Source organism: Schistocerca nitens, chromosome 4, assembly GCF_023898315.1.
Source record: "Schistocerca nitens isolate TAMUIC-IGC-003100 chromosome 4, iqSchNite1.1, whole genome shotgun sequence".
Lineage (NCBI taxonomy): Eukaryota > Metazoa > Arthropoda > Insecta > Orthoptera > Acrididae > Schistocerca > Schistocerca nitens.
The window spans coordinates 697,825,209-697,840,031 of record NC_064617.1 but is presented as its reverse complement, the minus strand read 5'-3'; the positions used below and the strand labels follow the sequence as shown (position 1 = coordinate 697,840,031).

Sequence of the window (14,823 nt, the reverse complement as noted above, 5' to 3'; positions counted from 1 at the left end):
GGAAGGATTATCCCCAAGGGGTCATAATCCTCTAAGTAGAACAGTAGGTTTAGGACCTGTTAATCAAAAGACAACAATAGGTTTGCCCCTGAATGTAAGCTTGTCCCTGAATGTAGCGAACCCACACTACCAAATTGTCCTGATGCCGGTGTTGCACTACTACCTCCCAACCATTAGCGTGGTTGATTACATTTGGAGATCGCTAGATCAGTCATTTGGCAAATACAAATTAACCTGAACACTCACTAGGTTTACCATCTGTGGACTATTATCTGTCAAGAAAATTAAAGCGAGAGGTCCACAGAGTATCTCGGACGAATACCGAATTCACGAATTGCGTGTACTGTGGGACTGTACTGCAATAACTCCAGATGAAATTTAAAGTGCAGTATTGTCTATCTGGACTACCTTTATAACAAGTGTCAACGCTGAAGGTCAATATTTTTGGGACTTGATGTGGCAGTCATTAGAATAATTTCACAGATCGTACCTGACTCAAGTGTTTGTTAATATTTGATGCCGTAGCGATATCTTCTCCCGACAGCTGAACAGCGGTTTGCGGCGTTATTATGCTGCTGCTATTTTGTCAATTTTCACAAATTTTGTGCCATTGAAGTCTTCTTCTAAGGCTCTTTCCAAATCTTCGGTGAAAGTAGATAGCTCCATTAAATAAAAACATAGTCGAAGTCATAATTCTGATGCTACAAATGTTAAAAATTACTTGCGTACATCACCAAAATCGGTCCAGTGTCCGGTGTAACTTCCTGAAAATCGCTCGTTGATGTATTTACTTGTTCTGAATATATTTTAGGTGGTGTATCTTCGCTGCCTTACACTGAAACCATCATAGTTTCTATTACTCCATATTTTATTCAAAGTATAGTCGTAATTTATAGTTTATGCACTAGTTAATTACAGTTATAAGATCTCCAATGGTACGTCACATACAAAATAAATACAAACACCCTGTCTTATACCCGATATGACAATACAAGATTGCTGGGAACAGCGAATTGGTACCAAATGAAATCTAAATTTTGCGAGGGTTTAGTAAACTAGGGCTAAAAAAAACAAAGAAAATTTAGAAGAGGCTCAGAAAGCAAAACTACTCACACTTGCACCGCGCTAACTTCACCACTTATTAACTATCTGTCTCGAAAGTCACCTCGATTTACTCCCTTTCCGCCAAGTTTTATGCCCCAAAACTAGCAGACTACAGTTTACGATTGTTTCTTGGTTTTAGTTTCTGTCGCATGTACTCAACCGTCAGTGAAGTGCAATGTTCTAAAAACCGAGGATCTGTGTGTGAAATGTAGCAGGATGAAAATGTCGTGAGTCACCACTGTAATTTAACATTGTTTAATAGCAGTAACGTAAAACATGAGAACTGTTTATGATCTTGACAAATGGGTTTGTAAGACAAATGAAAATGTTACAGTGACCACCGAGGATGCTTTGAAATAGAGCGAAACGCATATGACCTAACTAAGACTTAATTACAGTCGCGAAATCCGGAATATAACTCATGTTACTTGTATAACTGGAAATGCAAAAAATGGAGGCTTAAAATAAAACAAAAAACTTCGATACTATTTTAACGTCCCTACCAGTTTAATTTTCCGACAGAAAACTAGCTAACTGCTCACAACGCTAGTGTCAGATGATGTAGCTCCATCTTCAGCTACAACTACAAGTGGTGTATCGCGAAGACATTATGTCCAAAAGACGATCAGAGAATGATCCATACCATCAGCAACGTCATTGTAGCTGCTGGGACAGTGCTTAGTTTCGGCGATTTCCTACTGTTATTAGACTCCTCCTCATCAGGCGTTACATTGACTTTCCTCGCTGTTTGTCAGCTTCTGTAGTATGGTTGGAGTACGCGCGATCATGTTCGGAACATTTACTTGTGAAGCTGTGTTTTAGATCCCATCGTCTGAATTACTCAAGAGATGCCACTGCGAATTTGTATAAAATAAGCACACTCTAAAAAAAAAAAAAAAAACGCACCATGAAGGAATCAGCCAACTATCCAAATGGGACGGAAATTGGTAGATGTCCATCTCTGGCCCTTATTCAAGTGGTTATTCGGCTTGGTATTGATTGACAGAGTTGTTGGATGTCCTCTTGAGGGATACCATGCGAAATTCTGTACAATCAGAATGTTAAATCGTCAAAATCCCTAGCTGATTGCAGGACCTTTGCCATGATTCTCCAAATGGTCTCAACTGGGGAGAAATCTGGCGACCTTGCTGACCAAGACAGGTAGAGATCCGGCGACCTTGCTGTCCAAGGCAGGTTTCAGCAAGCATGAAGACAAGCAGTAGAAACTCTCGCCTTGTGCAGGCAGGCACTGCCTTGCGAAAATGCAAGCCCAAGATGGCTTGCCATGAAGGGCAACATAACGAGGCGTAGAATATAATCGATGTACCACTGTTCTGTAAGGGTGCACCGGATGACAACAGCAGAGGTCCTGCTATGAAGTAAAATGGCACTCCTGGTTGTCGGCCGTATGGGAGGCGGCAGTCAGGTTCGTACCCCACTGCTGTTGGGGCGTCTCCAGACATTTCTTCGCTGGTCATTGGAGCTCTGTTCGAAGTGTACAATTCTACTCCAGTCAGTGAGATTCCAGGCCAAAGACGCATCTGCAGACGCACCAGACAGAGGTGGGATATCAAGCTGACTGTCGCCCCCCCCCCCCCCCATATGGCCGACAACCAGGAATGATGGTCTGGGTTGCCATTTTATTCCATAGCAAGAACCCTTTGGTTGGCATCCGTGACACTCTTAGAACACAACGCCAGTCGACGATACTGTACACTCCGTTTTGTTAACCTTCATGGCAAGCCATCCTGGGCTCACATTTCAGCAAGATAATCCCCTCCCCCCCCCCCCCACACACACACACACACACGGTGAGAGGTTATACTGCTTGTCATCATGCTTGCCAAACCTTTCCTTGTACAGGGAGGTCGACGGATCTCTCCCCAATTGAGTATGTTGGGAGCATTATGGGCAGGGCTCTCCAACCAGCTAGGGATTTTGAGGCTCTAAGGCGCCAGTTGGACATAATTTGGCATGATATCTCTCAGGAGGACATCCAGCAACTCTATCAATCAACATCAAGCGTAATAACTGCTTGCATAAGGGCCAAAGGTGAAGGTGAACAGTACGTAGAATTTGTAGCATACTTCTAGTTTCCTCACTCAGTGCTGGTTCTGGCATTTTTTAAGTAGGATTACTCAGAATAGCTGGTGTCGATGTTCGAGTGTCTGCCAGTCAGTGTTTCTCTGTATTGACATGGTGCTCTCCTATCGATCAGACAGATATGTGACAATTCGCGCTATACTTCTTTGTGTACATCCTATACCCTCTATTGGTTCTATCTCGTATTTTTCCCATACACTGGAGCAATATTCTAGGATGGAGCTCACCACAGTGTTTTGTAAAAAATCTCTTATGCCACCCAGCTGCGTTTTCCCAGTGTCCGAATGAACTGAAGTCTGCCATCAGATACACCTACGACTGAACCTATATGTTCATTCAGTTTCATATCCCTACAAACAAGATGACTCGATCACTCATAGAAATATTAGTGTGCAAAATACACTCCTGGAAATTGAAATAAGAACACCGTGAATTCATTGTCCCAGGAAGGGGAAACTTTATTGACACATTCCTGGGGTCAGATACATCACATGATCACACTGACAGAACCACAGGCACATAGACACAGGCAACAGAGCATGCACAATGTCGGCACTAGTACAGTGTATATCCACCTTTCGCAGCAATGCAGGCTGCTATTCTCCCATGGAGACGATCGTAGAGATGCTGGATGTAGTCCTGTGGAACGGCTTGCCATGCCATTTCCACCTGGCGCCTCAGTTGGACCAGCGTTCGTGCTGGACGTGCAGACCGCGTGAGACGACGCTTCATCCAGTCCCAAACATGCTCAATGGGGGACAGATCCGGAGATCTTGCTGGCCAGGGTAGTTGACTTACACCTTCTAGAGCACGTTGGGTGGCACGGGATACATGCGGACGTGCATTGTCCTGTTGGAACAGCAAGTTCCCTTGCCGGTCTAGGAATGGTAGAACGATGGGTTCGATGACGGTTTGGATGTACCGTGCACTATTCAGTGTCCCCTCGACGATCACCAGTGGTGTACGGCCAGTGTAGGAGATCGCTCCCCACACCATGATGCCGGGTGTTGGCCCTGTGTGCCTCGGTCGTATGCAGTCCTGATTGTGGCGCTCACCTGCACGGCGCCAAACACGCATACGACCATCATTGGCACCAAGGCAGAAGCGACTCTCATCGCTGAAGACGACACGTCTCCATTCGTCCCTCCATTCACGCCTGTCGCGACACCACTGGAGGCGGGCTGCACGATGTTGGGGCGTGAGCGGAAGACGGACTAACGGTGTGCGGGACCGTAGCCCAGCTTCATGGAGACGGTTGCGAATGGTCCTCGCCGATACCCCAGGAGCAACAGTGTCCCTAATTTGCTGGGAAGTGGCGGTGCGGTCCCCTACGGCACTGCGTAGGATCCTACGGTCTTGGCGTGCATCCGTGCGTCGCTGCGGTCCGGTCCCAGGTCGACGGGCACGTGCACCTTCCGCCGACCACTGGCGACAACATCAATGTACTGTGGAGACCTCACGCCCCACGTGTTGAGCAATTCGGCGGTACGTCCACCCGGCCTCCCGCATGCCCACTATACGCCCTCGCTCAAAGTCCGTCAACTGCACATACGGTTCACGTCCACGCTGTCGCGGCATGCTACCAGTGTTAAAGACTGCGATGGAGCTCCGTATGCCACGGCAAACTGGCTGACACTGACGGCGGCGGTGCACAAATGCTGCGCAGCTAGCGCCATTCGACGGCCAACACCGCGGTTCCTGGTGTGTCCGCTGTGCCGTGCGTATGATCATTGCTTGTACAGCCCTCTCGCAGTGTCCGGAGCAAGTATGGTGGGTCTGACACACCGGTGTCAATGTGTTCTTTTTTCCATTTCCAGGAGTGTAGAACCGCCGGCTCGCCTGGAAACCTAAAGACAAAAAAAAAAAAAAAAAAAAAAAAAAAAAAAAAAAAAAAAAAAAAAACACTGAGAAATCACATTACGCATTAGTGAAACCTGTGTATCGTAATAAAATAATTAATATAAGTTTTTATTGTGTCTACACACTATGCTTATTATGCTACTACAGGCAGGAGCAGAAGTTCGATCTGGTCATCATGGAGACTGTGACTGTGTTCTGCTATTTTGGATTTGTTCACCAACTGGGCTCGCCACCGGTTGTCGGCTTCCTCTCGGCTGGTGTCCCTGGCACTCTGAGCTACGCCATGGGAGACAATGTGAACCCAGCATACATGGCGGATATCATGACGTCCTACAGTGACCGTATGACAGTCTGGCAGAGGCTGCAGAACACGCTTTCCTTCCTCAGGCAATTGTATTCCAGTTATACTGTTATCTACCCTGAAAACGACAGGTTGATACGCAAGTACTTTGGACCAGACGTTCCTCCTCTAGGCGAGATGTTTCTAAACATCAGTCTTATACTTACGAATAACCACTTCAGTGCCAGTTACCCTCAGCCACGTCTCTCAGGTGTAGTAGAAATGACTGGTCTGCACATCGAAAAGAAGCGAACCCCCTTACCGAAGGTAAGCAGTCCAGTTCTCCATAGAACTGTAAAAGTAAATTAATAAACACACTGTAAGAAGCTTTGCAAATAACTACACAAATCTTATTGTACAGAAAAGAAACTATGTTCTAAAAATCTGTACTTCACAAACTAGGTGTTTTACTGAGTGTAAATAGTACAGCTCTGTCACTGCTGATCTTGGCAGTTCCAGGATAGTGCTCCTGTCTTGTAAATGGGAGGGCTGTGGTACATGTTCCATTTCTGCAATGAATATTGACTATAATGAGTTCCTATTAAGGATCTAAATGAGCATTTCATCCTGCCGACATCTCTATTTGACCAGTGCATAAAGACAGAACCATCAATTCCCTTAAGGAGCGTTTCAAAGCCCTATCTTGATAAAGATAAATGTAACATATTCATATCTATTTTGCTAGGGAACTATCAAAGATAATGAAAAAAACTGTGCCAGATACAGAGTCCAATCTTATACATTCATTGATCTGTTTTCAAGAATCTAATTTTCTTAGGTATCAAGGTATGCATTTTAATGGAGGTCTTAAAATTTATGTAATTTTTAAAAAAATGTTTTATGATCAAACTATAAGATCTGTCTGTACAGCTGTAGATCTGCATGAACATAATTCTGCTGTGAATAAGAGGTAAAAATTTCAGAGCCATATCTTATGTAGTTTCTGAGATAATAGGAAACATTTACAAAAAAAAAGTAAATTTTCAGAAGTGCACTTGAAATATGAAGTAAAGATTTTTAATCATTATCTTCTTGAGGATCAACCAGATGCAGTTTCTTTCTCCTGCTGAGGGGTCTTGCTCCTTCTGTTGTGTTTTTTACCATAGTTTCTGTCCTGGAGGCTCCCTGTCTATCCATTTTTGTATTATAGCCAGAATTAATAACAAATTGCTTCAGAACATTTATTCTGCCTGCGTTTTCATCACTGAAGGTGATCACAGCATCACTGATGCCATTATTCAGTGTTTTCTAGCCCACAGATATGTCTTTAAGCACTCTGGTCCATAGGACGTTGTTGAAAGAGTCATTTACATTTTGAGTTTTCCTGTGAGACATTTCTTCAGAAGATCTGGATGTGCTAGATCTCTGTATACTGGATTTATTACTGCTCCAGAAAGCTTCAGGGACGGTGTTTCTGTCGGTTCATGCTGCCTCAGCTTTGCTGTATTTACACCAGTCAATTGAACAAACTGTGTAGTGGCTTCTCACCACTTAACGTCTTATGGAATATCGTTGGCCATACTGCTTTTTTCATTCCTTCCAGGTTGTTCGTATTCTTTCTAATGGACTGGTCAAGGTATTCACTTAGCTGTTTGATTGTTTTGTCGGTCAGACGTCCTCTAATAGTCTTTCGATCTTCAAGCTTTTTGCTAGAAAAGTTCTGCCTGATTTTACGTAGTTGGACACCCATTCGTTTCTGCACATGACAGACACATTCTAACTGCTGTGGTGTTGGGTCATCATAGGGCCTGCTGTCAATTACGGATCTGAATGAACTGGAATCGCTATTACCAAAGATTTTCGAATAGAGAACAATTTGTTCTTGAGGGCGCTGAAAGATCTTCACAGCTGGGATAATTTCCATTCCTCCTCTGGATCCCTCATATGCTTCCTGACAGTTGCGTTCATGGAATTGTTACTTCTCATTATTGGTACCCACTTTGGTCCATCCATGGCAATGTTTTGCAGTACTTCAACATCAGGCATCTTCCTGGTATCGATATTTGTGGAAGACGCACAAGAATTTTTAGATTCATGGCCCCTTTTCTGTCATGATCCGTCAAATTCTGTGCAAATTTTGTTGTTGCCATCATTTTCTTCAACTGCTTCCACTGTTGTAGATTTCATTGTGTCTTCTTCGATTACTTTATTGTTTCCCCTAAAGCACCAGTGTATCTTGAAAGATTAATAGAGGGCATGGCAGATTCACAAGAGCACAGAAAGTTTTTCCAGAAGGCCTTTACCGATGCATCTCAAACCACAGAAATATCTGACGCTCGTCTCAAAAAGCTTATTGTTTCCACGTTTTTTATATGTCCAAAATTCTTTCTTACCCTCACAATTCAAACTAGAGACTTCCAAACTAAGAACTAAACCATTTCTTTTGAAGAAATTTTCGTAAATCTTTATCTCTCCGCCACACAAATTACAGCACACAGTTTGACTAAATATTGTTTTTAGCACACTTAAGCCTAATAGTAAAATGATATCAGTGGCACTAGTTTCACTGTACACGTCATTACTGTTCACAAGACACTTCTTGAAAACACTTGGTGGTGAAGAACTTTGTTCAGTGTTGCTTGTCCTAACATCATTCTCTGGATGTTAATTTCCAATGGGATATCTTCTGTAGAACCTACTTTCCTTATTTCCTCACTTCTCAAATATTCGCTTGGGTGGAGTCATATTAAAAAGAGAAACACAACTCAGTGAGAAACAAGCCCTGGTACACACAACTAAAGGTGTACTGCATCTGATAAAATGTGGATGATATGATTCATTAGACCAAAAACACAAAGTAATATCACAGCATCCTGTGCAGCCAACCTATGCAGCAGGATATTTATATAAATAAACGTAAACTCCCACCTTCTAGAGCAAACAGTTCCCGAGATATCTTGTCGTAACTGAACAGGCACTCATGGAACCTGTGGAATTTACTTGTGCACTAAATTAATTCAAAATAAATTACAAATACTGTTTTCCAAAATCAACGAAACATACATCAAATTAAAGTGAAAACTCCAAACAACAGTTTTCCACAAAAAAATAAAAACGGACGCATTGTACCCACACCACCTTCTGTACTCCCCTTAAAGTATCAGTGCGTGGTATAAAAACAGTTTTTTTCTATAGCTGGTAAGGAAGTCAACTGCGCGAAACCGTTCGGCAGCTGCTGGACACGATAATATTGCAGTGCAGATGATCAACTTTCTCGTCGATCCACTACTGCCTCAAATAAAGAACATTTTAAGCCATTCTGTGACCTGCAGCATACCTCAACAGCGTGGAAGCATAGACACATAAAACCAATACCCAAGAAGGAATCTGCCAAACAATCTTTCGACTACAAGCTCATTTGCGTTCTACCAGAATCATCCAAGGCTTGAGATTACATACTTCACGAACAGTTTCCAATTATTTTACATGAAATAACCTTTTAGATGAATACCGGTCTAGTTTCTAGTAGTTCCTATAAACGTGACTTATGAACTGAAAGAAGCTCTGGACAGAAAACAGGCTACTATTATGTGCTTTCTGGATTTCAACAAAGCTTTCGACACTGTCGACTTCGACATTCTACTTGCTACACTCACAAGTCAAGATTTTTTTTCAAGTGCTGTACGATGGTTTGACTCATACCTTACATCCCACCAACACTATGTAAACATTGGAACAAAATGGTCACACTGGAGAAAGGTAATATCAGAGGCTCCACAATGATCAGTAAAGGGCCCAATATTTCCTTATTGTATGTTAATGATGTGTCAGCTATTCTCTCCCACTGTAAATATCACTTGTACACTGACGACTTTCATTTATATCTAAGTACAATTCGAACAAACCTGTGCACAGCCATCTAGCATGTAAATGCTGATTTTCTTGCCTTAACACTGAGGATGCAGAATATTGGTTTGAAACTTAGACCATCTAAAACGCATTTAATCTCATTTTTTTCACAAAAGACTTATTACTGTGCAGCTCAGAGAATCTCTTCCACTCTTAATCGAAAATGACAGAAAAATAACCTTTTCTTCTTCTACTAAGAACTTGGGGATAATTTTGGACCACCACTTAGAGTGGACTGAACACACAGCTGCAGTCAGTACGAAGGTGTAAGCTTCATTCCATACACTACAGAAATATGGAACAGTATTTCCTTTCGAACTTAAAAAGAAGCTCGTAGAATCAGTAATACTTCCCATGCTGATGTTACTCTCCAAGGACTTTTCACATGAAAGCGCGTGCCGGCTGGAAATGGCAGTGAATACTTGTGTACGGTACATTTGTGACATACACTATTTCGACCATGTCAATCCTGTCCATGAGCATTTATCATGCCTGCATTCCTATAAGCGTAGAGATTATCACACTCTATTTTTGCTCTATCGTCTTTTCAGTCATTGCACTCCCCCTTATTTATCTTCAACTCGTACACTACTATCTGAACGGCACAGCAGAAATACTCGTTCGCAGCAAAGTGAAATCCTTTCTGTACCATTACATAACACTGTCCTTTTCTCTAAATCATTTTCTGAATCAGGAACCCGAATTTGGAACAGTGTTCTTCAGAACAACAGAGTAATTAAAAGTCTTTCAAATTTCAAAAGACAGCTAATGGTCCACCTCCTATCACAATAGCCATTTCTCCCACATATTATTCTGCAGCTCACAGTCGATAATCCCTCAAATGGTTCAAATGGCTCTAAGCACTATGGGACTTTACATCTGAGGTCATCAGTCCCCTAGACTTAGAGCTACTTAAACCTGACTAATCTAAGGACATCACACATATCCATGCCCGCGGCTGGCTCACAAAAATGCCAACAAATGTAGCAATATGTATAGTTTAAAACACTTTTAGTTACGTGGGCTGCATAGTCACATTCTCGCTTAATGTGGATGCATTCTTTCAATAATATATGCAATCTATCGTTGTGATGATGACATATACAGGACTCATGTTTGTTTTTTTCAAAATTTTGACGTGCTGAAGCATAAAATGTTAGAAATGTGTCGTTTTAGAGTTCACTATGTAAGTCAAATGTTTCATTTATGTACATACACTGCTGAACTTTACATGAAAAGGCTAAATGGGCGAAATTAAAGTAGTGGATTTAGTGAATAAATAATTTCAAAAGTCGAAAGTGACGATGATGTCTTACAAAAAATTTTATATCACCGTAGCCGTGAGAGATTAATGTAGATTCAATCCACTAGCACCAACAGTGAGAAGTATTATTGTGGTTTTCGCAGAATACTACAAATTTGCGAAACGTGGTCAAACGAAATAATGCTTCTTGTTTCACAGTGCTATTTAAACTGAAGACGTAAGTCTATAAATTATATACAAGCATTTGAAAGGAAGTGCATATTTATTTTTAATAATGAGCAAATGTTTTAAGTAGTGTTATTCATAATAATGCCGTTGATTTCATGGTTTCACACATCACATTATCCCAGAGTTCTAAAGTAATTATAATAATATTCCACTTAAAAAATGTTTTAAAACAGAATTGTACAAAGAAGGAGCGAAGTAACGGCTGAAAAATTGTTATCTAATAAAGGTATTTATCAACTAATTATCAGAACAAGTAAAAGTAATGCCGAGGAAAGACTAACTTTACAATTTCTGCTATCTTGCCACACCAGTGATATGGAGCGATATTATTTGTATGGCTCCTAGTTCCGCCTTCGGAAGTTGCAGGCCTAGGCGTCGCAGCAAACGTATCACTTGAAAGTGACCACTAAACGACTGTCATAAACCTGACACTGCCGTCGGAACCAGTTATTCGTATTTCTTTGTTGAACCCACATCACGCAAAGTTTGAAATACTATTATTAAGTACCTCTATGTACCTGCGCTTTGATTTCGGAACGCAGTTGGATATGTGTTGTGTAAGACGAATATGAGTTTCATCCATAGGCACTGATGCCGCTCACGTTACTTACCAGTGCGTTTTCGGCTACGGACTTAGCATCCATCTTAGTTTCCACATGCTACGTCGGTCGCGGCAGTATCTTAGTGTCAAGCTAAAACATTAAACTGTCAGTCGAGGAAAGAAAAATGAAAGAAAATCCGAGACACTGTCTAGACATGCATGTGTATGGGTAATCCATAACAACATTATATGAAGCAAGTTGTTCAAAGCACTGTAGATAACAAGAATGAAGCAAGGGGACTTACGAAATAATTTCTACAGAAACTGAGTGGCAACAAAAAGAGCTGGAAACCTAACAGGAAAAGTGAAAAAAATAAAAACACCTACAGCCGTCCTTATGATTTTATTTTATTTTGTCGCTACCGGTTTCAACGCTTCATTGCGTCATCTTCAGGCTGTTTTGGTGCGGTACAGGTTGATACGATCCCCATGCATAACTCATCAGCGGCCAGCGTTACTGCTTGGGCAGTTGATGGTTGGGGTGCTGACACATTGTCTGCGAATCCAGTAACGCTGGCAGCTGATGGGCTATGCATGGGGATCGTATCAACCTGTACCGCACCAAAACAGCCTGAAGATGACGCAGTGAAGCGTTGAAACTGGTAGCGACAAAATAAAATAAAATCATAAGGGCGGCAGTAGGTGTTTTTATTTTTTGTCACGATAGTAAACGGCCGTCATTCCAGAGACGTCCTGCTAAAAGGATGGACATACAAAAGCTTAATAAGAAAAGGGCTAAACTGAGAAAAATGAGGTTAATTTTCTTATGCTTAATTATTTCCATAAGGGACTATTGAAATAATCTTTCCTATAGCGTATCCCTTCGTAATGGTTCACTGTTTTCATTTTCATGATGTGTCTAATCGACTTTTATTTTAGCTTTGTGGCCGGATGCCTTGCGTGTCGCCATAGTCATCACTTAATCCAAGGGCCGGAAGTCGTACGAGCCATCTGTCTGTAAATCATGTAGACTTGGGGACCATTCCATTATTTGCCAAAACGAGCGTGGAAAATTTCCTAAAAGCCACATTCAGCCTGGCCAGTATACCATGTCAACGATCATTGGTCGCCGTGGGGATTGGAGCTGGATGTAAATCACGCTCTTGTTTTGGTAGTTACTACCCTGCGCGTTGAACATTACGAGCACTTATTTAGGACTCTTGACTGCCACGCGGGGTAGCCACGCAGTCTCTGGCGTCTTGCCACAGTTCACGCGGCTCCCCCCGTCGGAGGTTCGAGTCCTCCCTCGGGCATGGGTATGTGTGCTGTCCTTAACGTAAGTTAGTTTAAGTTAGATTAAGTAGTATGTAAGCCTAGGGACCGATGACTTCAGCAGTTTGGTCCCATAGGAACTTACCACAAATTTCCAAACTTTAGGATTCTTGAATTAATAAAATTATAGGCCTATGAGTCACTGATAATCGTTTCAGTATATAGGTCCTCTTGGTGAAACACGATACGATGTTTTATGAGGACTCTGTTCATGGCAGGATATCCAGCAGTTTCTGGACGGAGGTGAACACGGAGTCATCTACTTCAGCTTGGGGTCGAACATGAGAAGTATTTTCCTCCCTGAAACAGTCATAAGGGCATTGCTGGAAACTTTCTCCGAGCTACCGCAAAGAGTACTGTGGAAGTTTGAGGACGATAATTTGCCCGAAAGGCCGGAGAACGTGAAGATCGCAAAATGGCTACCACAGCATGACGTATTAGGTATGAATCGCTACACAGACTCGTCAGACTACCTGTGATGACTTTGACAAGTTTGTAAACACGAGTCTTCTCTTGTTTCAGCTCATCCGAACATCCGCCTGTTTATCACACAGGGCGGTCTGCAGAGCTTCAACGAGGCATCGTATTTCGGAGTTCCTCTTCTAGGAATACCCTGCTTCGGAGATCAGCCCTATAACGTTGCAAAGATGGTTAGCGCAGGAATAGGTGAGAAGCTGGAACTGGATGAAATCACCAAAGAATCGGCACACCGAACAATTCGACGCGTTTTGGAAACTCCAAGGTGATCTCTCAACTTTAGAAGTAGCATAGTAACAACTACGACGGTTGGAAGTTTAATAGTGGCAACTATTTATTTACAGCTCGTACAAAATATATACGTGTTTCAAACTTTTACTGACCTTCAAAGTAGTCACCAGTATTGTGCATAACCCGTTGCAGCGATGTGTGAGTCGTAGGATGCTTTTAGCAGTGCCAGTTGTGTTGACAGTTCAGGCGGCGCGGTCTATTGCCCGACGATTTTGTAGTACACTGCTGGCCATTAAAATTGCTACACCACGAAGATGACGTGCTACAGACGCGAAATTTAACCGACAGGAAGAACATGCTGTGATATGCAAATGATTAGCTTTTCATAGCATTCACACAAGGTTAGCGCCGGTGACGACACCTACAACGTGCTGACATGAGGAAAGTTTCCAAGCGATTACTCATACACAAACAGCAGTTGACCGGCGTTGCCTGGTGAAACGTTGTTATGATGCCTCGGGTAAGGAGGAGAAATGCGTACCATCACGTTTCCGACTTTGATAAAGGTCGGATTGTAGCCTATCGCGACATTGCTGCTCGCGTTGGTCGAGATCCAATGACTGTTAGCAGAATATGAAATCGGTGGGCTCAGGAGGGTAATACGGAACGCCGTGCTGGATCCCAACGGCCTCGTATCACTAGCAGTCGAGATGACAGGCATCTTATCCGCATGGCTGTAACGGATTATCCAGCCACGTCTCGATTCCGGAGTCAACAGATGGGGACGTTTGCAAGACAACAACCATCTGCACGAACAGTTCGACGACGTTTGCAGCAGCATGGACTATCAGCTCGGAGACCGTGGCTGTGGTTACCCTTGACGCCGCATCACAGACAGGAGCGCCTGCGATGGTGTACTCAACGACGAACCTGGGTGCACGAATGGCAAAATGTCATTTTTTCGGATGACTCCAGGTTCTGTTTATAGCATCATGATGGTCGCATCCGTGTTTGGCGTCATCGCGGTGAACGCACATCGGAAGCGTGTATTCGTCATCGCCATACTGGCGTATCACCCGTCGTGATGGTATGGGGTGCCAGGTCTCGGTCACCTCTTGTTCGCATTGACGGCACTTTGAACAGTGGACGTTACATTTCAGATGTGTTACGACCCGTGGCTCTACCCTTCATTCGATCCATGCGAAACCCTACATTTCAGCAGGATAATGCACGACCGCATGTTGCAGGTCCTGTACGGGCCTTTCTGGATACAGAAAATGTTCGACTGCTACCCAGGCCAGCACATTCTTCAGATCTCTCACCAACTGGAAACGTATGTTCAATGGTGGCCGTGCAACTGGCTCGTCACTACTCTTGATGAACTGTGGTATCGTGTTGAAGCTGCATGGGCAGCTGTACCTGTAGGCCTACACGCCATCCAAGCTCTGTTTGACTCAATGCCCAGGCGTATCAAGGCCGTTATTACGGCCAGAG

General features: G+C 43.0%; 1 protein-coding gene across 1 annotated transcript in view; it reads left to right on the top strand.

The window, feature by feature from the left end:
• Positions 1–14,823, top strand: part of LOC126252043 (UDP-glucosyltransferase 2-like) — an 85,043-nt gene that overhangs the window by 47,155 nt on the left and 23,065 nt on the right. The window contains exons 4-6 of the mRNA XM_049952837.1: positions 5,215–5,674; positions 12,840–13,062; positions 13,144–13,363. Of these exons, the coding sequence (XP_049808794.1) occupies positions 5,215–5,674; positions 12,840–13,062; positions 13,144–13,363 (903 nt within the window). The remainder of the gene's footprint in view (positions 1–5,214; positions 5,675–12,839; positions 13,063–13,143; positions 13,364–14,823) is intronic.